Source organism: Schistocerca gregaria, chromosome 4, assembly GCF_023897955.1.
Source record: "Schistocerca gregaria isolate iqSchGreg1 chromosome 4, iqSchGreg1.2, whole genome shotgun sequence".
Lineage (NCBI taxonomy): Eukaryota > Metazoa > Arthropoda > Insecta > Orthoptera > Acrididae > Schistocerca > Schistocerca gregaria.
This window is the reverse complement of record NC_064923.1, coordinates 231,940,964-231,968,506: the sequence shown is the minus strand read 5'-3', so window position 1 is coordinate 231,968,506 and position 27,543 is coordinate 231,940,964. Positions and strand designations below refer to the sequence as shown.

The window sequence follows — 27,543 nt, the reverse complement described above, 5'->3', positions numbered from 1 at the left end:
TTTCTACGAGCTAAATAATCTGAACCTATATTTAAACACAATACGTTTGAAGTCTTTCTTCAAGTCCAAGTTTTGGTTACAAAATATGTTTTTATCGTAACGGATAGCATAACCTGTGTTGCAGATTATCTCAAACCACAGCTTTAAATGAGTCTTTTAATCTTTATTTTAATAGGAACCATATGGGTTTCACCTTAGAAAAGCGGAATACGTAAATCTGGAAAGACGGACAAGCATTTCAATACCATGTCGGTCCACTGCTTCAATTGCTGCTCCACTTGTTCAGTAATTACACTTAAAGGCTAAAACCCTCTTAGATGAAAAAGTGTTAGAGACAATGAGACAAGCGAACACATTTTTATATTATTTTAGGATTCCAAAAAATTTACTAAATTCGCAGGTTCCCGTAATTCCATAAACATATTTGGCGGTGTCCTGAGAACGTTACAGAGAAATTTGGATGATCGGATGTACTATGTAGATATCTTGAAATACCACATCGAATTTTCGATATATCAGAACGAGTGATTCTTATTGTTAAATTTGAAACAAGGAACTGTTATCAGTTGCCAGTAAATGTGTCTGTTTGTAGAAGTTCCGCAGCGCCGAAGGCAAAATAAAAAGTTTAAAAAGTAAGTGTATTGTATGAGTTGCACCATTGTTGATTTACGTATAAGTTTTTTCAATAAAGTTGTTTAATTTTTGTGAAACTTCTTTTAACACTTTTATTGGTTTTATATTAAAGGGAATACATGGAGCTGCAATTACACTTAATCTGCATTAATACAAATATCAGAGAGGACCAGGAACATTACTGTGGTTTTTTAAATCTTGTTTCTGTGCTATCCCAAAGGAATGATATTCGAACGCGATGTCAGTTTAAATCTGAAAACAAAAATATCTCAATTCCAGAGTAGCTTAACTCATAAGACATTTGACTATGTGGCAGAAACAGCGTAACCCTTGCTTTTGAAACTATGAAAAATCTTTTCTTTCACTGCCTTTCCACAGACAGACATTTTCTTTACTTAAGAAGTGAGGGTTACACCATTTTTGCGTTCACTTCGTGATTTACACCAACAAATTAAATATGTTCACTTGTAAGAATTTTTCTGTAGTCTAACGTATGAGCGTTGATAAAGGAGGAAGATACTGTTCTGTTGACGACAGAACATCGGATCATAAAGTGAAAGGAGCATCTCCAGATTCTATATTCACATGAGAATACTTTAACAGAGAATAATTTTTAAAAAAAAAATCAGAACCCTCGCTAAACTTGTGTCTCTGTATACCAACGAAGATAACATTATTAGTATACGAGGCAACGTCCCAACATATCACCTCTTTCAGCTGTTGTATCACTTTTTTCTGTGTTGTTATTTCGTCCCTCTCGCCCCAAATACATGTGGGGTGGGATGGGGTGGGGGTAGGGGGGGGGGGGAGTGGGTGCTATCAGCGATTACAGTTCGTCGCTCTTCAGCCAAACGAGTTTAAAATATGATAAAAAATTCTAATGGTGTTAAAACTTGAATATTTTTACAAATTACACACAAATGGTGAGTTGTGTTGGTTAAAACACGAAAGGCAGATTTCTTGACTGTTTAAAATATCTCCACAGAGGAGAACAAAGGGACGAGGCTATGTACCCATATCAAAAAAAATTTGCATCACCTCGGTTCCGAGAGTTCCGGAATTTGTACAGAAAACGAGAATAGATATCAACATAAACACCATTTCCGCCCTTTTTACTGCTTATGAAAACCACACATTGCATGTTGTACCACCATACAGAGAGACCTGCAGAGGTGGTGGTCCAGATTGCTGTACACACCGGTACCTCTAATACCCAGTAGCACGCCCTCTTGCATTTATGAAAGCCTGTGTTCGCCGTGGCATACTATCCACAAGTTCATCAATGCACTGTTGGTCCAGATTGTTCCACTCCTCAACGGCGATTCGGCGTAGGTCCCTCAGAGTGGTTGGTGGGTCACGTCGTCCATAAACAGCCCATTTCGATCTATCCTAAGCATGTTTGATAGGGTTCACGTCTGGAGAACATGGTGGCCACCCTAGTCGAGCGATGTCGTTATCTTCAGGGGTCATTCGCAAGATGTGCACGATGGTGGCGCGAATTATCACTCATGAAGATGAATGCCTCGCCAGTATGCTGCCGATATGGTTGCTCTATCGGTCGGAGGATGGCATTCACGTATCGTACAGCCGTTACGGCGCATTCCGTGACCACCAGCGGCGTACATCGCCCCCCATAATGCCACCCCAAAACAGCAGGGAACCTCCAGCTTGACGCACTCGCTGTACAGTGTGTCTAAGGCGTTCAGCTTGACCGGGTTGCCTCCAAACACACCTCCGACGATTGTCTGGTTGAAGGCATATGCGACACTTATCGGAGAAGAGAACGTGTTGCCGATCCTGTGCGGTCCATTCGGCATGTTGCTGGGCCCATCTGTACCGCGCTGCATGGTGTCGTGGTTGCAAACATGGACCTTGTCATGGATGTCGGGAGTGAAGTTGCACATCATGCAGCCTATTGCGCGCAGATTCAGTCGTAACACGACATCCTGTGGCTGCACAAAAAGCATTATTCAACATGGTTGCGTTGCTGTCAGGGTTCCTCGGAGCCATAATCCGTAGGTAATGGTCATCCGCTGCAGTAATAGCCCTTGGGCGGCCTGAATGAAGCATGTCATCGACAGCTCATGTCTCTCTGTATCTCTTCCATGTCCGGACAAGATCGCTTTGGTTCACTCCGAGACGCGTGGACACTTCCCTTGTTGAGAGCCCTTCCTGGCACAAAGTAACAATGCGGACGCGATCGAACCGCGGTATTGACCGTCTAGGCATGGTTGAACTACAGACAACTCGAGCCGTGTACCTCCTTCCTGGTGGAATGACTGGAACTGATTGGTTGTCGGACCCCTTCCGTCTAATAGGTGCTGTTCATGCGTGGTTGGTTACATCTTTGGGCGGGTTTAGTGACATCTCTGACCAGTCAAAGGGACTGTGCCTGTGATACAGTATCCACAGTTAACGTCTATCTTCAGGAGTTCTGGGAACTGGGGTAATGCAAAACTTGTTTTGGTATGTGGAGTAAGGTATCAAGGGATTTTTAGATATTTGGGAGGTGTGTAGCATCGGTTTTACGTGAGTGGATGTTTGGTTGAGAGATTTGGGAGGACAATTAGGGATGCGATTCCGAACCAAACCTTGGGATGTGTATGTGGGTTAGAAGGGGTTGAGGACAAGACCCGTGACAAGGAGAGGAGGGGGAGACGTCTAAATATGGCAGGACAGGTATATATCTGAGCGGATTCCATGGTCGGGTAAGGAGAGGTGATTAAAGTTTGGGTGGGAAAGAGTATGGGGTGTGTGTATGTTTAGTATTATGGGATTATGTTACCACAGGCATGACAGGGTACTACAATCAGAGAGTGGGAAGGGGGGCGACTAGAGGGTGAATGATGGATGATATTCATAGCTGTTAAATATGGAAGAGAATGGTGAGGATTTTATAAGAAGATAAAGGATTCGTGTATGGGTGGACAAGCTGAGCCGAAAACGTACTGGGCAGAGTGCATAGCGTTGTAGGATCCGTAAGGCTTTGCAGAATTTTGAAGGAGCTGAAGACTCTGCTACCTTTACATAGCAGAGCATGGATTGAATCAGGGATTTACACGTGTGGAGTATTGTGTAAGGGTACACAATTCCCGTGTTCAAATGGTTAGTGGTTTTAGGCTGTTGTGACATTTCTGTTCAATGATTAGTAGGTGGTGTTTCCATGTTAGTTGGCGATCAAGCGTTGGCCCAAGGTATTTTGGTGCGTAGTTATATCGATTTACATTGGCATTAGTCAAGTACTGCTGAATTGTTCCCTTAAAAGTTTTATTACAGATTCCCTGCTCCAACTTTTAACAACTGAGCCAGCTCTACCATCTTGTGACGACGCCATCATGAGGCGGCAGTGTCGTGACTGGCAGTGCCTCTCCCGTTTATGAGGACAGACGCTGCAGTGACACCGGAGAGCGACCACACGCTTTCCCGAGGCACCGAGTCGCGTTTCATACGCAATTGACTTGCTCCTCTCGCTAATTCAGCTAATTGTACTAAAGTCGGCTGGCGAGTCGTTACTGATCTGCAAAGTACGACAGATATACGGCGACCTTGTATCGTGTTTGGAAGCACCGAGTGAATCGTTCAGTGGCGAAGACTGTACACTCGGTTTCAACACAAGTGCGCTTCATTTCCTCGTTCATCCATTCTGATTCTCATGTAGTGAATTCAGGTGAATACTGGTTCCCATGAAAACATTATGACAGATTCTCTGCGTATCCTTTTACAGCTTTTATTGTTGTGTATAGTCAGCATCCGAGACACAAAAAAGCAATGTTAACAGACGTTTTCGCCATCTGGCTGCGTTTAAATCGTCAAACCGAGATACTTGCGCGTGCGAAATACAAGGAATAATCACAGTTTTCATAAACACCTCCAAAAAATGAAATTATGCAGTTAATTTTTGGTATGTGTGCAGATACATATCTGCAGTCCTGGTACATATTGGAATTTCCGTGTCAAAGTACCGTTTCGTGGCTAAAAATAAATGGCACAAATTGTAGACAAAATGGAGTATTGTGCAACAATACGTTTTCGGAATAGTGAAAATCTTACAGTTGTGTCAGCCCAGTCCAGATGACATCTTTAGTCGTCTACATTGCCCTAATACAGGTGCAACTGTACGGTAAAAAATCAAAAAATGTTTGTTTCGTAAACAACTCAGCTCACTTCTCGACATTGTCTCATTTGAGGAATACACACTTGGTCCAGCCATTCTCCAGCTTTTTCATCCCATCGGAAAAATATATTCTGTCAAATTCTCCAAAATACTCGTTGACTCCAACTCTCACTTCCTCTTGGAAGATAATTTCTTCCCAGTAGGCCAAAGATTCAAATTAGGGAACACGAAAAGATCTGTTAAACAGGATGAATGAGGAACAAATTCAGAGCTCAGTTCATGCACTTTCGTCATCGTTCGCGATTATGTGTGGGGTGGTGCGTTATCCTGACGAAAGAGCACTTTTTTGCGAGCAGTCTTGGGTTTTTTTTTTCTACCAACGCAAGTTTCAAACGATCCTACAACGAAGTACAGTAGGGGCCAGTTCTGGTTTTGCCTTTTTTTAGGTAATCTATGAGGACTATTCCATGGGGACCGCAAAACACAGCGGCCATCATTTTACCAGCTGACAAAATGGTCTGTCTTCTACGGTGCGCTTTCACCAGTGTTTTGTCCATTGTTTTGACTGCCGTTTTGACTCTGGTTTGTAATGATAAATCCAGGTTTCATCAATAGTCACATATCGGTGAAAACGCTTTGTGGACTGTGACTGTCGTCAGAAATTGTGTTGAAATGTTGAGCTGGATGCGCTTTTGATCGATGTGAGCAACCGCGGCACCCACTTCGCACATGATTTCCTCATAGCCAATTCTCCTTGCAGGATTCCATGCACTCGTTCAGTTGAGATGCCTACAGTCTCAGGAATTTTTATTCGTCGTCTTGCATTAGCATATCATGGATTTCGCCCATGTTGACCTCAACTGGTTGGCTGCATCTACATCTACATCTACATCCATACTCCGCAAGCCACCTGACGGTGTGTGGCGGAGGGTACCCTGAGTACCTCTATCGGTTCTCCCTTCTATTCCAGTCTCGTATTGTACGTGGAAAGAAGGATTGTCGGTATGCTTCTGTGTGGGCTCTAATCTCTCTGATTTTATCCTCATGGTCTCTTCGCGAGATATACGTAGGAGGGAGCAATATACTGCTTGACTCTTCGGTGAAGGTATGTTCTCGAAACTTTAACAAAAGCCCGTACCGAGCTACTGAGCGTCTCTCCTGCAGAGTCTTCCACTGGAGTTTATCTATCATCTCCGTAACGCTTTCGCAATTACTAAATGATCCTGTAACGAAGCGCGCTGCTCTCCGTTGGATCTTCTCTATCTCTTCTATCAACCCTACCTGGTGCGGATCCCACACTGCTGAGCAGTATTCAAGCATTGGACGAACAAGCGTACTGTAACCTACTTCTTTTGTTGTCGGATTGCATTTCCTTAAGATTCTTCCAATGAATCTCAGTCTGGCATCTGCTTTACCGACGATCAACTTTATATGATCATTCCATTTTAAATCACTCCTAATGAGTACTCCCAGATAATTTATGGAATTAACTACTTCCAGTTTCTGACCTGCTATTTTGTAGCTAAATGATAAGGGACCTATCTTTCTATGTATTCGCATCACATTACACTTGTCTACATTGAGATTCAATTGCCATTCCCTGCACCATGCGTCAATTCGCTGCAGATCCTCCTGCATTTCAGTACAATTTTCCATTGTTGCAACCTCTCGATACACCACAGCATCATCTGCAAAAAGCCTCAGTGAACTTCCGATGTCATCCACCAGGTCATTTATGTATATTGTGAATAGCAACGGTCCTATGACACTCCCCTGCGGCACACCTGAAATCACTCTTACTTCGGAAGACTTCTCTCCGCAGCGAGCTTTGTCTTCTGTTCTTGTCCGACCACGTTTAAATTCCCTCTTCAATGACGGTGAAGAGTCCGCGTGAACTTCTTGCAGCTCTATTTTGATTTCTGTGGCAGTCCAATCCTTCAAATGAAAAAGTTTAATAAAAGTATGAAATTCGGTTTTTTCCACTTACTATCGCATTCGACACACTCACTGAACCGTACGCTGTACTTCGTTGAAATTCTTTATACGATCCTTGGAATAATCAAGCTTATTAACAATGTTGGGGCAACAAAATTGTTCGATATTGCCATAGACATTTACGAGAGTTATCAGTCCACTCTTGTACTTCCTGCTACCGAAAACGAATTATCGCACAATACGCCTCTTTGTCAATGGGCTGCACCATTTTGTACTGGTTACTCTAGAGGCAGGCAGGCTACTGTGACGCAACGATTTTAGTGTGTACCAGGATTGCACACATGTATCTCATTTCCCTTCTTCTTCGGTCTTCTGACCGGTCTGATGCGGACCGCCACGAATTCCTCTCTTACAACAAGCTCTTCGTCTCAGAGTAGCACTTGCACCCCATATCCTCAGTTATTTGTTGAATGTACTCCAATCCCTGTCTTTCCCTACGGTTTCGAAGCTCTACAGCTCCCTCTAGTACCTTATATGTCATTCCCAGACGTCTTAACACATGTCATATCATCCTGTCCCTTCTTCTCTTCAGTGTTTTCCACAGGTTCTTTTCATCGTCAATTCTGCGGAGAATATCCTCATCCCCAATTTCATCCGTCCAACTGATCCTCAACGTCTCAAACACTTCGATTTTTTACTTTTCCTGTAGTCCATAATTCACTACCGATCCTGTACTCAAAACGCACATTCTCATAAATTTCTTCCTCCTGTTAATACTATTAGACATGTTTTGGCCAGGAATGCTCTCTTTACCTGTGCTAGTCCTCCTTCCTTCGTATGTCCTGTGTTATTTTGTTCCCAAAATAGCAGTCTTCCTTCACTTTGTCTACATTTCGGCACCAATTTCGATGGAAAACCTGTTGCAAGTCTTATTTCTGCTATTCCTCGTCGCTTAAATCGTTCTTAGGTTTGCTCTCAACCCACAATCTCTACGTACTAGAATTTTCATTCCTTTCAACAGGTTTTATAATTCTTCTTTACTTTCCCTGAGGATACCAATGTCATCAACGAATATTATCATTGATATCCTTTCACCATGAAACTTAACTGAACTCTAGAATCTTTATTTCTGTCTTCTCCGATGTACAGACTGAACAGCAGGGGCGAAAGATTAGATCCCTGTTACACCGATTTTAATCCAAGTTTTCGTTCTTGGTCTTCCACTCCTATTGTCCCCTCCCGGCTGTTGTACATATTGGACATTACTCGTCTTTCCCTATAGCTTATACCTTCGCTTTTGGTTCTTGTACTTATTGTATTGTATACGGGATGAAATAAAACCGACAAATTGCAATGACGGATTCCTGACTTGAAATGGAGGAAAAAAGGTCATATGAACATGTGTCCGGATTTGCATCGTTTCCTCATTAGATGGCGCTGACGAATGACAGTTCCTCTGACCACGTGCCGTGTGTTCCCAGTGTGTTGCAGGTCGTGTGATTGACGCAGCGTACTGTAAGGAGTGGAATGGTCCGGTATTCATGTCGGGAACAAGCCGAGATGGTGTTAGTGTTGGGCCAAGCAGATGGGAACGGTCAAGAAGCAGCACGGCTATACCAAAACAAGTACCCTCACAGACACCAATCATATTACACAACATTTCAGGCCCTTTCTGGGCGTATGCGAGACCGTGGGTCCTTTCAGACGTACGAACATGCTACACCGGATTTGGAGGACCAGGTTCTTCAGGCTACAGCCAAACCATAGTACAAGCTCCAGGCAAGTGAACCGCCAACATGGTGTAAGCCGAAGTACGATTATGTGTATCCTGCCTGACAACCGCTACTATCCCTATCACCCTATCACAGGCCACTTTGGACATCTGTTGTGACGTGGATGCAGCGCAGCTCTGCACTGTGTTCAGCGACGATCTGTTATCGTTGCACGCGCACCGCCCATTTCCGGGTACATATTCATAGGACCTTTCTTCCTTCACCTCTGGTCAGAAATCCGTCCCGGCAGTTAGTCGGTTTTATTAATGTTCACCCTGTATCCATCTTTCCCTGCAGCTTAATCCTATTTTCCGAAGAATTTCGAACATCTTGCACCACTTCACACCAACATTTCTTCTAGGCCGTCAAATCCTACACAGACAAAAATTTAATCACGTAACATTATTTCTTGTAGGTGATAGTCAAAGGCCATCCTTCATAGTAATCAAAGTTTAATGTTACTGGGACAAAAAGTCTATGGTTCCTGTAGGTTATGATCTTTTTATGCCCACTGTTCATTCGCCATGTTACATGATCGCGAATAGTCCACCATTCCTTGTAGACACGTTGGACACTTCATGTTGATAAAGCTACAAATCGGGCAGCTTCATTAGGGGTATGGTTAGGGGTGCGTCTAATCACAATGGCTTCTTTCTGCAATCGTCTCACGTCTCCAAGTCGACGCATCTAACTGCACTGATTCCATAAATCAAACGATGTTCTGTGACGTAGCATGTAAATCATAGACTCTGACGGGCTACTCTTGTAGGCGGCGTACACAGATCTTGATGGAACCGAAGCTGGTCACTGTTCTACAAACATATGCAATCTAGACAGACAATAAAATATGTCGTACGACCACTGACTGCGGATTTTCTTCAGAAAAGACAATATGTCGATTTTCCCGATACTTTAATCTCTGGTGTATAATCCACAAACTCTGTTGCATTCTCAAAACATAAAACTTTCGGGCTAATAGGCCGTGGTCGATGTGTAACACTTTCTCCTAACGTTTCCTCTCCGACTGCGGGAGACATTTTCAGAGGTGTAGATGCGAAATGCAATCAGAACTGGAGGGAGCGCCGATAATATGGACAGTGGAGAGGGCACCACAGTTCATCACGTGATTTCGGGTACGAGATTATCTCTGGTAGCCGAAGGAAAGTAATTGATCGTCATTCTTACGTTGCAGCGTTGTCATTCAAGTGGAAGGTGTTAAATTAGATAAAACCTACTACCAGAGAAAAACTCGTAGCCGACGTCACGTGATGAACTGTGGTGCCCTGTGCACTGCCTACGTATTCTGCGCTCTCTCGAGGTCTGGTTGCAGTTCGCCACTTTATCTCTGAAGATGTCTCCTGCAGCCGGAGAGGAAACGTTAGGAGAAAGTTCTGTACATCGACCACAGCCTTTTAGCCCGGAAGTTTTAAGTGACGTCACTACCAGCCGGGAAAGCTTACATTATATGATACGTTGTAATCCATTTTTTATTATTTTCCAGCTACAATTGTGGAATGTTAATAATGTTTTTTTTATCTTTAAGTTGTCTGGATTCTATGAAATTATGTGAAATTAGTGTGCAGATTCTATTGCGATATTCCTATGTATATGTTTTTTTCCTTTTTTTTAATACCAAGTCGCGCTGCTGCTACGGTCGCAGGTTCGAATCGTGCCTCGGGCATGGATGTGTGTGATGTCCTTAGGTTAGTTAAGTTTAAGTAGTTCTAAGTCTAGGGGACTGATAACCTCAGACGTTAAGTCCCATAGTGCTTAGAGCCATTTTGTACCAAGTGAAGAAGAGAACACTGTCAACTGTGACATTTACAGTTTGGCACTACCTACAATTCTCTGTTTCCAACACACCTTAAGAAACATAAAGGAAATGTCTTTTTTTGCAGAGGGCGGCATGCAGCAACAGCAGCTCCACCTTTCACCATGCATGCGACTCTACATCTACGGACTTCATGGCTTTTTGACTGAAATAATCTTCACGGCAGCTTGGGAATACGTCACACGACTTAACTGGAAACTTCCAGGTAACTTACTATATGTGGGAAACACATTTATCTCACGATTTCGCCATAACTACGTCTACATTATGTACTCTAGAAATCAATGCCATGTGCATGGAAGAGGGTTCTTGCCACTTTATCGCCTGTTACTGTGTCTTCTTGTTCCACTCGTTCATGGAACCTTGGGATAACGACTTATTAAACGCCTCTGTGCGCATTGTACTCAGTCTAATCTCGTTTTCGAGGTTTACGCGGAAGCGATATTTGGGGGTGTAGTATATGCCTAGGTTCTTTACTCAGTGTTGCATCTCGAAACTCTGTACGTAGGCTTTTCGTGGGATAGCTCAAGGCTACCTCCAAGCGTCTGCCAGTTCACGTTTTCCTACTTTCCACGATGCTCTCCCTTGATTCAAACCTGTGACCACTCGTGCTGTCCTTCTGTTTATACTTTCAATATCCTCTGATAGCCCTATCTGGGTTGAGGTCTCACACACTGAGCAGCATTCTAAGATGGGACGAACGAGTTATTTGTGAACAGTCTCCTTTGTAAACTGACTGCGTATTCCCAGCATACCATTAATGAACCCCAGTCTGCCACCGCCTTTATCTGCAGTTGTGCTTAGGTGCTCATTCCATTTCATATCCCCAGAGATTGTTACACCCAGGTATTTGCATAAGTTGACTGACTCAAGTTGGCACTAATCGACATCGTAATCATAGAACACCATTTTTCTGTATTTTGCAAAGTGCATATTTGACATTTCTGTACTTATAAGTGAAGTTGTCAATCTTCGCAACACTTTTCTATCCTTAGATCTTAGCCCTCCAAAGATTGTTTTACTGGACATGCTCTACACAACCCAATTCCTGTGTATCCACAACCAGAAGAGGTGCCACTTACGAGATTAGTGTCCATCTCTGCTGAATGTTAGTGATAACAATTTAAGTACTGAAATTAACCCTGTGGTGCATTTGTCCACTACAGTGGACAGCTGTTAATGTCGCTTCTTTGGCGTTTTTAATCAGTCCTGAGGCTGCAAATGCACGCAGTCCACTCCAGTTGCTGTTCCATACTGATCCTGTTCCTTGCGTGCACTTTCAGCCCCAGGTCTGAAGCTAGGGCACCCACGCCCGGCTGGTGAACCCCTCTCCCCGTAGCTCCCAGAGAAAGGAAAAAATGTAGTATGATCAGATGATATCAGATGTTTTTCTTTTAAGAAACTGATTTAAAAGTAGGTACGACGCATGTTTTTAACAGAGTCAGAAAGAAAACTTCCTTATGGCTGAGTAAAAGTCGCCATTTGTCCTCCAAAATATTAATAAAACTCCAAACCCCCAGGTATAGCCCCCCTCCCACCCCCCCACCTACAAAGTATTTTATGGCTCCTTTGCAAGCAAGTGACATTAACAGCTGTCCAAGGCAGTGGACGACTGCATCTAAAGTTTAAAGAAAGACACGATGCTTTGCAGTCATGCTCAGGAGCTTTGCGCAATTGAGAAAAGATGATAATGAGAAGATACTAATTATTTCTGTTTGTCAGTGGTCGGACTCGGTAATTTGTGCATTCCTAACCTACCCCAATTATCCAACCGCGAAAAGGGTATTTACAGTTTAACGTGGAATCCGAACCAAGTGTCGTTCGTGACAGCTTCTCACGTCCTTCAGAGGTGAGGTCTAGATTAAAGACTGACAGCAAATTTCCGTAGATTTGATCACGCGACCTGTTAGCTGTTAGGCATGCTCATTGCCACTAAACTACCAGGCCCGACAATGTGAATGTAAAAGGTTAACAGTCACTATAACCTGCTCATAAAGACACTGGTATAGTGCTCTCCGAATAGCAAGGAATTGCTGACCATTGCGAATAAACAAATTATTCAGTTACGCAAAGAGACAGAGCGGGACACCCATAATGTCCTAGTCGTGTATCCACTCCCTGAAGTTCACACCATAATACCATGATGGCGGTATGGGGCCCCGGTACAGTGTGTGATTTCAAGGCTTCGGTGACTGTTCCTAGACATGGAAAATGTTCGACGTAGGCAATTGCATGTTCAATTAGTCGATCATCTCACTTCAGATACAAGACTTGGCTGTAGCTGTCTATAGAACCTACAGTTGCCAGCAGACTCTGTATTAGAACTAGAGAACAGATGTTCTGTATGCCAGTTGCCTGACTGTGTGCACCACTCGCAGCTTTACCTATTGCAAAATCAGCTTGGATATTGAATGTATGTAATAATGTTCTTAGACAGACATACCAGCTTAGGAGGGCTATCTTGTAAACTATTTATTTACACTTAGTTATTCGCCTGACCCTACTTATGGGTTTCATTCCAATCGCAATGCCTTCAAAAACCATTCGTGAGATTTTCATATTCTCTCGCTTGGTATGTGCAAACTATTAATCCTACTGAAAAAGATGAACAGGATCTTTTTTGCAAGAAAACCAAGGTTTTCGAATTATTAAAGAAAAACACGTTTGAAGGACACTTTTGTATTTTTTTTCTTGAATAATTCGAGAACTGCGGCCTCTAGCAAAAAAACTTATTCCAGTACAAAATTTAACTACATTAAATTTCCTACAAAATGTTCCTGTTCATTTTTTTCTGTAGGACTAATAGCTTGCACACAGAGAACGAGAGAATATGAAAATCTCGCGCATGGTATTTAAAGGCGTTGCAGGTTGCGTCAAACCTATAGGTAGGGGCAGCTGAAGTACACTGTGTATTTTTTTACAGGGTGTTTAAAAAACAGTCATCTGCTTTCAAAAGACTCCTTTTTAGCGTGAATCCCTTCTCGTCCAGCGTCCGCTGTACTCAATATTTGGCAGTTTTATGGGTGAAACTGACTGCGGTCAGATACCCTTGCTGTCGCCACAGTAGTCAATTACTTAATGGAGGGAGTCGTGTGCGCCACCTGCCTATGTGTTAACTTTGTCCTCTTTGTGTATCATATTTTCTGATGCGGAAATTGGGGAGCAGTCCAGCATTTGTCTAAACAAGCGGGAGAAACCGCTTAAAACCACACTCAGTTTGGTCAGTGAACAGGGCACGGTCGTTTATCCGTGATGAGCATTCCACCCATGTCTGACTTACCTTCCTGTATCGCAAGACTATATTTTCTATATGAAGACCAATTGAATTACCCCTTGTCGATCCAAGGCTTATTGAAAGCATGTGTAAGGTACAACTAGGATTTCAACGTATGTAAACAGGTTTCCGAGATAATCGAGTTTGAATATTTTAGGCGTACTTATATACTTTTTATGGTTGCTAGTGCTCGAAAAGCCCACAGCGGGTGAATAAGTCCGTAGTTTCATAAGTGCCAGGGCTTCGGATCGAATCTCGCTGCTGGTACATTTTTTTCAGTCCCACGTAAATATAACAAAAGATTATTATGAGTGTGAAAATTGTCAATACTTCGTGATTCATTTACTGTTTTCACAATCTTTATCCTGAAAAAAAGGAGAAAATATCTTCGTGAGGAGACTCGAAATGAAAAAAGTAATCACGCCAGCGAGAACTTTCAGTCAAATCAATGCACCCGTTTTATTTATGGTATTGTACCTACATTTGTGAGAGTTATAATTTATAACTTACGGTGCACTGCACGAATCGGATGATACTGATCGTAGAAACAAAGAAAACTATAATTAGAGCGACATAAAGCGCATGTAATGAACGCTGAATTTTTGCATGTGCACTGTTTCTTTCAATGAGTCTATTGCAAAACATTGATACACGGTTCTTGATCATCATACAATTTCAAGGCGTACCACCCGTACGAAGCACATAGTCGAGTATTACGAGGCGTGTTTTTTAAGTAAGTACCGTTTTGAAATTTAAAAAAAAAAACGTGCTAAGATATCTCAATAATTTTATTTTTACATGAAAGCCTGTACTTTAACCTACTTTTCTAAATAATTTCCGTCAATATTGAGGCACTTGTCGTAAAGTTGTACCAGTTTTTTAATACCTTCTTCATAGAAGTCTGCCGCCTGACTTGTTAACCACTTCATCACCACTGTTTTGACTTCGTCATCGTCTTGAAGACGCTGACCGCCCAGGTGTTTCTTCAAGTGCAGGAACAATTGTGGGCGCAAGGTCGGGGCTGTACGGAGGCTGATCTAGAGTTTCCCATCGAAAAGATGTGATGAGATCTGTGGTCTGTTTCGCCACATGCGGACGGGCATTGTCTTGCAGCAAAACGATGCCCTTGCTCAACTTCCATCAACTGTTGCTTTGATTCTGGTGTGATCATGTTTCATCGCCCGTAACAATTTGGCTTAAGAAATCACCACCGTCGTTGTGGTACCGCTCACGGAAAGTCAATGCACTGTCTAAACGTTTCGTTTTGTGCACATCGGTCAACATTTTCGGTACCCAACGTGCGCACAATTTTCGGAAATTCAAGTGATCGGTCACAGTGCCATACAAAACACTACGAGAAACATTAGTAAAGTCATCCCGCAAGGAGGAAATCGTAAAGCGTCTGTTTTCTCTCACCTTACTGTCCACTTCCTGCACCAAACTTCCATTAACGACCGAAGGACGCCCTCTCCGTTTTCATCATGCACATTTGTGCGGCCATCTTTAAATGCTCTCACCCACTTTCTTACAATCCCATCACTCATAATGCTTTCTCCGTAAACTGCGCAGATCTCACGATGAATATCGATGGCTTTTAGGCCTTTAGCACTAAGAAATCTTATAACAGCCCGTACTTCACAGTCGGCGGGACTCACGATTATCGGAGGCGTCTTAAACACTCAGTACACAACGTAAACAAGGAAGATCAGAATGTGCTGGCTTTCATGTAAAAATAAAATTATTGAGATATCTTAAGCATGTCTTTTTTTTTACTTTCAAAACGGTACTTACTTTTAAAAAAACGCCTCGTAGTGTAGACAACTGATGGTGTGAGACTGATTGAATTTTTTTTAGTCTTCTCTAGAAGCTATCTCTTTATTCTGTACAGTAAGGTACGCACAATTTTGTAGTCATTTTATGAGGTTCTTCACCTGCCTGTAGAAATAAATGTCTCAAGGCTGCATCGGCAATGTGCATTTGTGAGGGATTACTTTAATATTGCACGTTGGCAGACCCTCGCCGTCCTGAAAGGTTTCGTCATTCAAACCTGGATTCGTTTGCCCTCCCAATGAGTCAAGGAGCAATAGAACTTTTTCTTTTTCTCTGACGTATGGCTTCAGGTCGTCCATTAGAAAGTTCTTTTACAAAGCTGTTGTGAATCTGCCGCAGTTTGAAGATGTTATGGAAACGTGATAAAGGGTATGAAAATAATAAACGAATGGCGAATTATTGACAATTTTCACAATCATAATAAACCTCTTGTTCGAAATGCGTGGGAATGGAAAGAACAGTACCCGCAGCGAGATTGAAGCCGCAGACCTTGCACTTATGAGAACTAAGCGCTTATTCACTCACCTGCTTACTTCTTGAAGACTGAGTACGATACAAAGTGGATAAGAACGCCTAAAATTTTTCAGACTCATTTATATCGGAAACGGTTGAGAGTTGCATCTGTTTACATATGTTGTATTCATAGTCGTGCCTTACACTGCCTTACACTCCCTGTCAATATGAACTACATCGATGAGGCTAAGTTAGTAAGGTCCCATTGGTACCGTCAGTTCCAAGATTTTAGTTCGTGGTGTTCAAAATGGTTCAAATGACTCTGACCACTATGGGACTCAACTTCTGAGGTCATCAGTCCCCTAGAACTTAGAAGTACTTAAACCTAACTAACCTAAGAACATCACACACATCCATGCCCGAGACAGTATTCGAACCTGCGACCGTAGCGGTCCCGCGGTTCCAGACAGTAGCGCCTAGAGCCGCACGGCCACTCCGGCCGGCCGTTCGTGGTGTTGCCAGCAGGGATCCTCCTGGTGCAGCTAGCTCACTCGCTCGTTCTTTACTCAATCTGCGTCGAATGCAGGTAGGAAAACACAACAACGAAAGGCATTCTGCGTTCTCGTTTGACAGGTGCGATTCAGATACAACTGTATGCTGTGATTTTCGTCGAGACTACGGTACTGCAGCGTCGTACGTATCTCACATCCCATCATTGGACTCCACAGTCTCCTTATCTCACAGAACAATTTTTTGGCCAAATGTATGAGCAAAGCAAAAACAAGACTCCCTAGAAATGCATTTTTTCCGAATTTTCAGAGACAAACGAAGAGTGAGAAATGGACAAACGGGATAGCAAACTGACCAGCGTGAGGTCTAGCTTTACAAAAAAATTAATTAAGTTATTGTTTGGAAGTATTCCGGGCAATTACGAAAAACTTAATGAGCGATTTGAGGGAAAACTGAAATATTTCACGAAAAGATTGATAGCTTTTGGATCCATACGTAATTCGGTGCTCTCCGATACACAAGATCGAACAGCGGAGGAGTGGTACTCAAGCGTCAACTTTAGGTTACAATATCTCCGGATGTAACTAACATTTTACAATGCAACAAACGGCACTGATTACGTGTTTGTTTATATGTTCAGATGTGCCTTCAAAACTAACGGGGTTACATTTAAAAAAACGTAGGTTTGTTTTAAAAAACATACTTCCGTGCATTTTTGTATGGTTTGTATTAAACAATTACACTGGCCCCTCTCCTCACGTTCGGTCTGTGGAATCGGTTCGTCAGTATTGGATGTGGTTTACGAAATATATCCAGCGGTAACGTTAGGTGACTCACCCAGAATATTTCATTCTTTCTGACCGAAATTTGAAGATAATAAATAAGTTCGAAGAAAAACGATCAAATGTTTGTGAAGTGATTTGTCTAATAAAACAGGTTAGGGAAAAATTTGACGCACCTTTGAATGACGCTCGAAATCATATACAGCGAAGGGGGCGTGTCAAATGTTTCTCTACAAAAAGAAATGTTCAAATGGCTCTGAGCACTATGGGACTCAACCGCTGTGGTCATCAGTCCCCTAGAACTTAGAACTACTTACGCCTAACTAACCTAAGGACATCACACACATCCGTGCCCGAGGCAGGATACGAACCTGCGACCGTAGCAGTCGCACGGTTCCGGACTGCGCGCCTAGAACAGCGAGACCACCGCGGCCGGCAAATGTTTCTCTACTATTTCCTACTTTTACCCAAATCATTTCGTAAAACATTTGATTTTTTTCTTCAAAATTAATTTCGATTTTGTGGAGGTTTCACAAAGGCACTGTCTACTAGTATAACAACTATGGGTGAACTGAGATGTGGCATAGGAACTGCAGCGATTGCAGTACCTCCAGACATGCTCGCGAGAGCAAGGGCCGAGCCTCAGTATCGGTGGATGTTTGTCGTGCACTCAGTCGAGAGTACTATGAATATGCTTGAAAAGTATACGAAGACTATTATCCCAAATGTACACTACTGGAAACTGAAATAAGAACACCGTGAATTCATTGTCCCAGGAAGGGGAAACTTTATTGACACATTCCTGGGGTCAGATACATCACATGATCACACTGACAGAACCACAGGCACATAGACACAGGCAACAGAGCATGCACAATGTCGGCACTAGTACAGTGTATATCCACCTTTCGCAGCAATGCAGGCTGCTATTCTCCCATGGAGACTATCGTAGAGATGCTGGATGTAGGCCTGTGGAACGGCATGCCATGCCATTTCCACCTGGCGCCTCAGTTGGACCAGCGTTCGTGCTGGACGTGCAGACGGCGTGAGACGACGTTTCATCCAGTCCCAAACATGCTCAATGGGGGACAGATCCGGAGATCTTGCTGACCAGGGGAGTTGACTTACACCTTCTAGAGCACGTTGGGTGGCACGGGATACATGCGGACGTGCATTGTCCTGTTGGAACAGCAAGTTCCCTTGCCGGTCTAGGAACGGTAGAACGATGGGTTCGATGACGGTTTGGATGTACCGTGCACTATTCAGTGTCCCCTCGACGATCACCAGAGGTGTACGGCCAGTGTAGGAGATGGCTCCCCACACCATGATGCCGGGTGTTGGCCCTGTGTGCCTCGGTCGTATGCAGTCCTGATTGTGGCGCTCACCTGCACGGCGCCAAACACGCATACGACCATCATTGGCACCAAGGCAGAAGCGACTCTCATCGCTGAAGACGACACGTCTCCATTCGTCCCTCCATTCACGCCTGTCGCGACACCACTGGAGGCGGGCTGCACGATGTTGGGGCGTGAGCGGAAGACGGCCTAACGGTGTGCGGGACCGTAGCCCAGCTTCATGGAGACAGTTGCGAATGGTCCTCGCCAATACCCCAGGAGCAACAGTGTCCCTAATTTGCTGGGAAGTGGCGGTGCTGTCCCCTACGGCACTGCGTAGGATCCTACGGTCTTGGCGTGCATCCGTGCGTCGCTACGGTCCGGTCCCAGTTCGACGGGCACGTGCACCTTCCGCCGACCACTGGCGACAACATCGATGTACTGTGGAGACCTCACGCCCCACGTGTTGAGCAATTCGACGGTACGTCCACCCGGCCTCCCGCATGCCCACAATACGCCCTCGCTCAAAGTCCGTCAACTGCACATACGGTTCACGTCCACGCTGTCGCGGCATGCTACCAGTGTTAAAGACTGCGATGGAGCTCCGTATGCCACGGCAAACTGGCTGACACTGACGGCGGCGGTGCAGAAATGCTGCGCAGCTAGCGCCATTCGACGGCCAACACCGCGGTTCCTGGTGTGTCCGCTGTGCCGTGCGTGTGATCATTGCTTGTACAGCCCTCTCGCAGTGTCCGGAGCAAGTATGGTGGGTCTGACACACCGGTGTCAATGTGTTCTTCTTTCCATTTCCAGGAGTGTAGTTAAAAAAAGTGTGCCAAAGTTGTATGTGTACACGTGTAAAAGAAAGACACTTGTTGAATCGTATGATTCGTTCAAAAAGAATTACCCAAGTTTCTACCTTCATTCATCCAGAACATATAGTCGTGTGAAATTGGATGACTGTTTTAGAAACGCCCTGTATTTTGCCGCCTCAGCTAAATGAGATGATACTCTTAACCGGTTTCGACTTCCTAGCAAGTCGTTGTCAGATGATCTGTACAAATACTAGGAAACTGTGGCCTTGGTGGTCGAGTACAGACCTGTTCACCGATCCGCTCGTGCGTGCTGGCTCGCGCTCACGTGGCAGCCGTGAGAAACTGGCCGGCTAACAGCGCTTAACGGTATAGGAATGGGAGGGGGAGGGAGGGAGCGTAGGTCGGCACGAGTAATGTCGTCAATGTGTCTATTCTACTACTGCTAATGTGGTGAGACGGAGACGTTTCGCTTCAGGGTGCCTAATTAATGCATTTTCGTAAATTCATTTTGTAAGACTCTGAGACGAGATATGACAGTGAAATGAATTTTACATTTCTTTTAACAGATAAAGCGAAGAACACTGGCGGCTAAGTATGAAAAATGATATTTCTTACGACTGATGAAACCTTACGGCGAATGTCGCTCTCAGATGGAGTTTACATTGACATGTACTTCTGACTATTTTGTTCAAGCGTTAAGCATACTACATTCTGATAAAAATTAGTTGGTAGTTGACACTTCATGATTTGGAGCTGGTTTCCTCCGTAGCTGATCGCTCAACGTCACTCCCAAACCGTACACTGTTGCCAAACTGCCACAATAGTCAGTTCACTTCTAATTCCTTGTCCGTCATTCATTCTTATTGTGTTTGGGTTTCGAATCATGGGTCTAGCACTTTTATTTTGTATTTAATCGTGCATGATAACCACACCACAAACAACTCACGCGTATTATGATGCTACTGAAACACACACGTTTCATACACAGCACTAACTAAACACTACTGGAAACTTCCGTCCAAGACGCGATTCAGCGTCACATATGCACTTTTCGTAACCACAGAGAGGCTTACATCCGATAAGTTTCGCACGACACTGCGCGAAACGGAGTTTGTGAAGGCTGCACTCCGTCATCGCAACTGGGGTCTGCCCCAGGTGAGTGGTCAGCGCGACGGATTGCTGTCCTGCGGGCCCGGGTTCGATTCCCGTCTGGGTCGGGGATTTTCTTCGCTCAGGGGCTGAGTGTTGTGTTGTCTTCATCATCATTTCATCCCCACCCGGAGGGCAGGTGGCCCAATGTGGCGTCGAACGTAGTAAGACCTGCACCAAGGCGGGCGGCCCTGCCCTGTAAGGGGCCTCCCAGCCCATGACGCCAAACACTCATTTTCATTTTCCATTGCAACTGGGCAATCATAATCCAAAATGTAAGTATTTTAGTCATTATTATACTATAGTGCAATGGATAGCTTACTGAAACATGTTATGTTGAAGTCATAGGTTCGAATCCCGTCAAAGGTCGCGAATTTTTCTTTATTTCAAAATCTAATCAAAAGAGTATGATTATCATTTTTATTCCTTTAACTGGTTTAAATGTATTTTTTTATTTCTAATTCTTTGTATGCCATTTTCATCATCGTATTAGCCTTCCAATTTGCTCTTATTTTTCTACTTGTCATTCTCTTATCGTCTGGAGTCTGCCTGTGTCGTCTATAGTCTCCAACCAAGTACCAGCGAGGAGAGCTCACCGGTTGGTAACGCGGCAACACTTATACCCAGTGGGAGCGTAGTATGAGGCAACCAGTGATAGCAAGCGGTTACAGTTTGCTTTTAGCGCTGAAACTGAACTTTTTCTGTCTTGAGTTTTTTTTTCGGTGACCACTTTTTTTATTCAACAAAAACATTAACAAAAATGGCTAGGTTACAATGAAATGACATAAATAATGTGACAGATAATTGCAGTCATAAAATACAGCATTCAAAGAATGAGGAATGATATTCATTCTTTAGCAGTAGCACACATTTAGCACCTCCACTGTCACCTTGAACAGGTGGCAGTTCAACAGCACATTTTCTTCCTCTGCAGCCTGAGGTTCCTCATTATTTGCCAGACCCAAATTAATCATTCAATAAATCCCTGGTATGTGTTCCTTCCAGGGTGTGGTCGTAGAGGTTAGTTACAATCGTGAACAAAGCGATCGTTATTATAATGCTGCCGCAGATTGCTGAACTCCACGTTCTTGGATTCATTACACATCACGAGGTTGTGGTTGGCTTACGACATGAGTTTAAATTCAGGGCTACAAAATGCGTCTACTGTCACGTTTCAGTCATCGATCACTTACAATCATTTGTCGACAGAGCATCTCGCATTTCCGACATATTTTGCGGCAGCCACTTCAAACATTGCTTCATGTCACACTTTAACAGTATTTGTGAAGTGACTTGCCGTGTGTTACATATAACCGAGCGATAGCCGGTGACCTATGAGGCAACTCCGTAGCGACAAGTGACGGACGTCAACTACCAAGAACTTTTAAACAGACAATGCTTATTTTGCATCAACGTGTTTACCATGTTCTACGCACTGCAAATTCGAAGGTAAGCTTTTAACATGAAGTCTGTCAGTGAGCTTCTTTAGGTAGATTTCGTTCTCTTCATTGCAGAAGAAAGTTACATAATCGTAGCTACAAACTTACAATGCCGTGCAAATTTATGTGGAGGAAAATTTTAATTCAAGTCTGTGACGCTGGGTGTCTAACTGTAACTAGGCATCCTGCTTGTAAATTAATGTCGGTGTGTGTGACCTTCGGCCGTAATGCTGCTTTTCTTTTATTTAAAATAACATACTCTCCACTTCTAGCACTGCGGCGTAAGTATATACGCCCGTGTATAAGGCTACGGCGAACCTTCTATGTGGTCATTCCCCTTCAAGACAGCGCACAGTTTGCGCTTCCTCTGCTCTACATGCACTGATAAGCCAAAATTATGATGCCGCCTGGTGGTATTGTGGACACTGACGCGGTAACAAAAATATGTAAGCTGAGCAGACATGGTCGAGGGATCACCCTAGCAAAGATATGGGCTGCAAACGAGGAAATCGATTAAGATAAACAACTTCAACAAAGAGCACATTATTACGCAGAGCATGTGGATAAGTATCTGGAAAACGGAGAAGCTGGTGGAACGTGATCATCTACGGAAAGAGACAGAAGGACAATTAAACTACCACTACGCGCTAAGTGGTAGAATGTCCACGACTCTTCACAAAAAGAAGTGTTATGAGGCTTCCCTGCTCGGTGAAGTAGGACAGATGTTGATCTGCGTCATCTCTGCCGAAAGAGCACAATGCTTGCTGGTGGACGCACAAGTGTTTCGGAGCACACTGTTCATCGTACATTGTTGAACATGGAGCTCCGCAGCAGACCAACTTCACATGTTGACCTAACGACATCGTCGATTATGATCGTAGTGGAGAGGAGGCCATCGGGATTAGACCGTCGATCAATGGAAACGTGTCGGCTCTTCGGGCGAACACATTTTTGCTACACTAGGTCGATGGTCGTCTCCACAAACGCCGTCATTCGAGGTGAACGGTGACTCGAAACGTGCAGCGCACCGCGGATACATGCTGGTGCGAGCAGGTTTATGCTATGGAAGATATTCTCTTGCGCTTGCTTGAGACCTGTAGTAGTAATCGAAGACGCGCCGACAGCTGCGAACCACCTGCATCTCTAGATGACCTATATCTCTAACGTCGATCAGTTGTAGAATTTTGGAACACGTATTATGTTCGAGTATAATGTCTTTTCTGGAGACTAGAAATCTACTCTGTAGGAATCAGCATGGGTTTCGAAAAAGACGGTCGTGTGAAACCCAGCTCGCGCTATTCGTCCACGAGACTCAGAGGGCCTTAGACACGGGTTCACAGGTAGATGCCGTGTTTCTTGACTTCCGCAAGGCGTTTGACACAGTTCCCCACAGTCGTTTAATGAACAAAGTAAGAGCATACGGACTATCAGATCAATTGTGTGATTGGATTGAGGAATTCCTAGATAACAGAACGCAGCATGTTATTCTCAATGGAGAGAAGTCTTCCGAAGTAAGAGTGATTTCAGGTGTGCCGCAGGGGAGTGTCATAGGACCGTTGCTATTCACAATATACATAAATGACCTGGTGGATGACATCGGAAGTTCACTGAGGCTTTTTGCAGATGATGCTGTGGTGTACCGAGAGGTTGCAACAATGGAAAATTGTACTGAAATGCAGGAGAATCTGCAGCGAATTGACGCATGGTGCACGGAATGGCAATTGAATCTCAATGTAGACAAGTGTAATGTGAAGCGAATACATAGAAAGATAAGTCCCTTATCATTTAGCTACAAAATATCAGGTCAGCAACTGGAAGCAGTTAATTCCATAAATTATCTGGGAGTAGTCATTAGGAGTGATTTAAAATGGAATGATCATATAGAGTTGATCGTCGGTAAAGCAGATGCCAGACTGAGATTCATTGGAAAAATCCTAAGGAAATGCAATCCGACAACAAAGGAAGTAGGTTACAGTACGCTTGTTCGCCCAATGCTTGAATACTGCTCAGCAGTGTGGGATCCGCACCAGGTAGGGTTGATAGAAGAGATAGAGAAGATCCAACGGAGAGCAGCGCGCTTCGTTACAGGATCATTTAGTAATTGCGAAAGCGTTACGGAGATGATAGATAAACTCCAGTGGAAGACTCTGCAGGAGAGACGCTCAGTAGCTCGGTACGGGCTTTTGTTAAAGTTTCGAGAACATACCTTCACCGAAGAGTCAAGCAGTATATTGCTCCCTCCTACGTATATCTCGCGAAGAGACCATGAGGATAAAATCAGAGAGATTAGAGCCCACACAGAAGCATACCGACATTCCTTCTTTCCACGTACAATACGAGACTGGAATAGAAGGGAGAACCGATAGAGGTACTCAGGGTACCCTCCGCCACACACCGTCAGGTGGCTTGCGGAGTATGGATGTAGATGTAGATGTAGATGTAGAAATCGTCCTAGGGTGACTAGATGCAATTCTTTAAAAAGGAGGACAAACATCTTCAAAAAGGAGGACAAAGGAAGCAAAAAGAGGACACATCAAACGGGTCAACTGCAGATGAGGATACCACCCCCCAGCTTTCAACAAGTCACGTGACTGCCGGGAATTACCGGTAAAACTAGTAGTTAATTGTTACTGGTGGTCAAGTGGTGATTCCCAGAGCAATATTTTTTATTTTAAATTAAAAACACTGATTGTGGTGACAGTGTGGCATCAATTTTTTAATATTTACGCGTAGTTTTAAGATTTAACAAAGACGGCTGCCTAAACGCCACTCCTGATTGGCTACTTTCGAGTGACTTGTCCAAAGCTGACGGCTGGTATCCTCATCTGCAGTACTCCCCATCAAACATACGTTCAATTCTAATAAATGAATTTAGTATTTATAGACATACATACATTCCTTAACAATTATTGATACGTCTACAAATAAACTGAATGACTATGATACAATGAAATAAAACCATGACAGTTAATCTGTCGAGTTATTTCTTACCTTTATTGGCCACTGAGACGTACGTTCCAGCTCCACACATCTTACATTCCGCTTAAAATTCATTTCTCCCTTTCTTGAAAGCCGGATATTTGCAGGAAAGGACATCAGAAAACGTACACTTTCGTTTTGGCATAGCCAAATATTGTACGTAACGGTTAAAAATTACACTCACAAATCACACGTACACTACAGGAAGTCAAGCCAATACAAAGAAAAGATACGAAGCGAAAATTTTAAATAATCGATATTTGCATTCGCTTAAAGGTCGATCAACGATAACATCGACGATCCTGGTGCCACCTACTAACACCGACTTCATACGTGTTTATCACGAAGGCTGTGCCAATAAAAAAAATGGTTCAAATGGCTCTGAGCACTATGGGACTCAACTGCTGTGACCATTAGTCCCCTAGAACTCAGAACTACTTAAACCTAACTAACCTAAGGACATCACACACATCCATGCCCGAGGCAGGATTCGAACCTGCGATCGTAGCAGTCGCACGGTTCCGGACTGCGCGCCTAGAACCGCGAGACCACCGCGGCCGGCACTGTGCCAATAGTTACAGTATTTAAGAAAAGAGAAATAGAACGGGACGAAATGTTAATTTAATTGTATTACGCACAACTTTGCGAAAAAGCCGGACACTAAAAATCCGCCCGGACCCAGGACAAAGAGCTAAAAAGGAGGACATGTCCGGATTATTCCGGACGTCTGCTCACCCTAAGTTTTCCACGACGGCGAAGTCATCTTTCAGCGGTATGATTGTCCGTGTGTCGGAGCCAAAACCGTGTTACAGTGGTTTGAGGGGCTTTACAGTGAACTCATATTGATGTCTCGACGATCCAATTCCCGTGAATAAGGAACCCATCCGGATCGACGTCGGGTGCCATCACCACTTATGCAAATCAGAGGCCCGTTATTTACGCGAATTACATGACCTGGGCGTAGACATCTGATGCTACTTACCTCCGCAAACCTACCAACAAACTGTCGGATCCCTGAAACAGAGATTCAGTGATGTGTTTCGTTCCAAAGACGGACAAACAAACTTTTAAGCTGGTGGTCATAGTGTATTGGCTTATCAGTACAATTATGTCGTCTTATCGCGAGCGTTCACTACCCAGGCAGCGAGCAAGGGCGAGCGGTCGTCCTCGCCTGTCAGCCTCCTGGACAGGCCGGGTCCAGAGAGTAGAGCGCTCCGGCGCTGTTGGTCCTGGATCAGATGTGCAGAACTATAGACATATATCTCTAACGTCGATCAGTTGTAGAATTTTGGAACACGTATTATGTTCAAGGATAATGACTTTTCTGGAGACTAGAAATCTAGTCTGTAGGAATCAGCATGGGTTTCGAAAAAGACGGTCGTGTAAAATCCAGCTCGCGCTACTCGTCCACGAGACTCAGAGGGCCATAGACACGGGTTCCCAGGTAGATGTCGTGTTTCTTGACTTCCGCAAGGCGTTCGATACACTTCCCCACAGTCGTTTAATGAACAATGTAAGAGCATATGGACTACCAGACCAATTGTGTGATTGTATTGAAGAGTTCCTAGATAACAGAACGCAGCATGTCATTCTCAAAGGAGAGAAGTCTTCCGAAGTAAGAATGATTTCAGGTGTGCCGCAGGGGAGTGTCGTAAGACCGTTGCTATTCACAATGTACATAAATGACCTTGTGGATTACATCGGAAGCTCACTGATGTTTTTTGCGGATGATGCTGTAGTATATCGAGAGGTTGTAACAATGGAAGATTGTACTGAAATGCAGGAGGATCTGACAACGAACTGACGCATGGTGCAGGGAATGGCAATTGAATCTCAATGTAGACAAGTGTAATGTGCTGCGAATACACTCCTGGAAATTGAAATAAGAACACCGTGAATTCATTGTCCCAGGAAGGGGAAACTTTATTGACACATTCCTGGGGTCAGATACATCACATGATCACACTGACAGAACCACAAGCACATAGACACAGGCAACAGAGCATGCACAATGTCGGCACTAGTACAGTGTATATCCACCTTCCGCAGCAATGCAGGCTGCTATTCTCCCATGGAGACGATCGTAAAGATGCTGGATGTAGTCCTGTGGAACGGCTTGCCATGCCATTTCCACCTGGCGCCTCAGTTGGACCAGCGTTCGTGCTGGACGTGCAGACCGCGTGAGACGACGCTTCATCCAGTCCCAAACATGCTCAATGGGGGACAGATCCGGAAATCTTGCTGGCCAGGGTAGTTGACTTACACCTTCTAGAGCACGTTGGGTGGCACGGGATACATGCGGACGTGCATTGTCCTGTTGGAACAGCAAGTTCCCTTGCCGGTCTAGGAATGGTCGAACGATGGGTTCGATGACGGTTTGGATGTACCGGGCACTATTCAGTGTCCCCTCGACGATCACCAGAGGTGTACGGCCAGTGTAGGAGATCGCTCCCCACACCATGATGCCGGGTGTTGGCCCTGTGTGCCTCAGTCGTATGCAGTCCTGATTGTGGCGCTCACCTGCACGGCGCCAAACACGCATACGACCATCACTGGCACCAAGGCAGAAGCGACTCTCATCGCTGAAGACGACACGTCTCCATTCGTCCCTCCATTCACGCCTGTCGCGACACCACTGGAGGCGGGCTGCACGATGTTGGAGCGTGAGCGGAAGACGGCCTAACGGTGTGCGG

General features: G+C 44.2%; 1 protein-coding gene across 1 annotated transcript in view; it reads left to right on the top strand.

Moving 5' to 3' along the window:
• The window catches only part of LOC126267228 (transmembrane protein 229B-like), a 190,750-nt gene that overhangs the window by 131,445 nt on the left and 31,762 nt on the right, over nucleotides 1–27,543 (top strand). Inside the window, exon 2 of the mRNA XM_049972210.1 lies at nucleotides 10,353–10,490. Within this exon, the coding sequence (XP_049828167.1) occupies nucleotides 10,361–10,490 (130 nt within the window). The 5' untranslated portion in view covers nucleotides 10,353–10,360. The remainder of the gene's footprint in view (nucleotides 1–10,352; nucleotides 10,491–27,543) is intronic.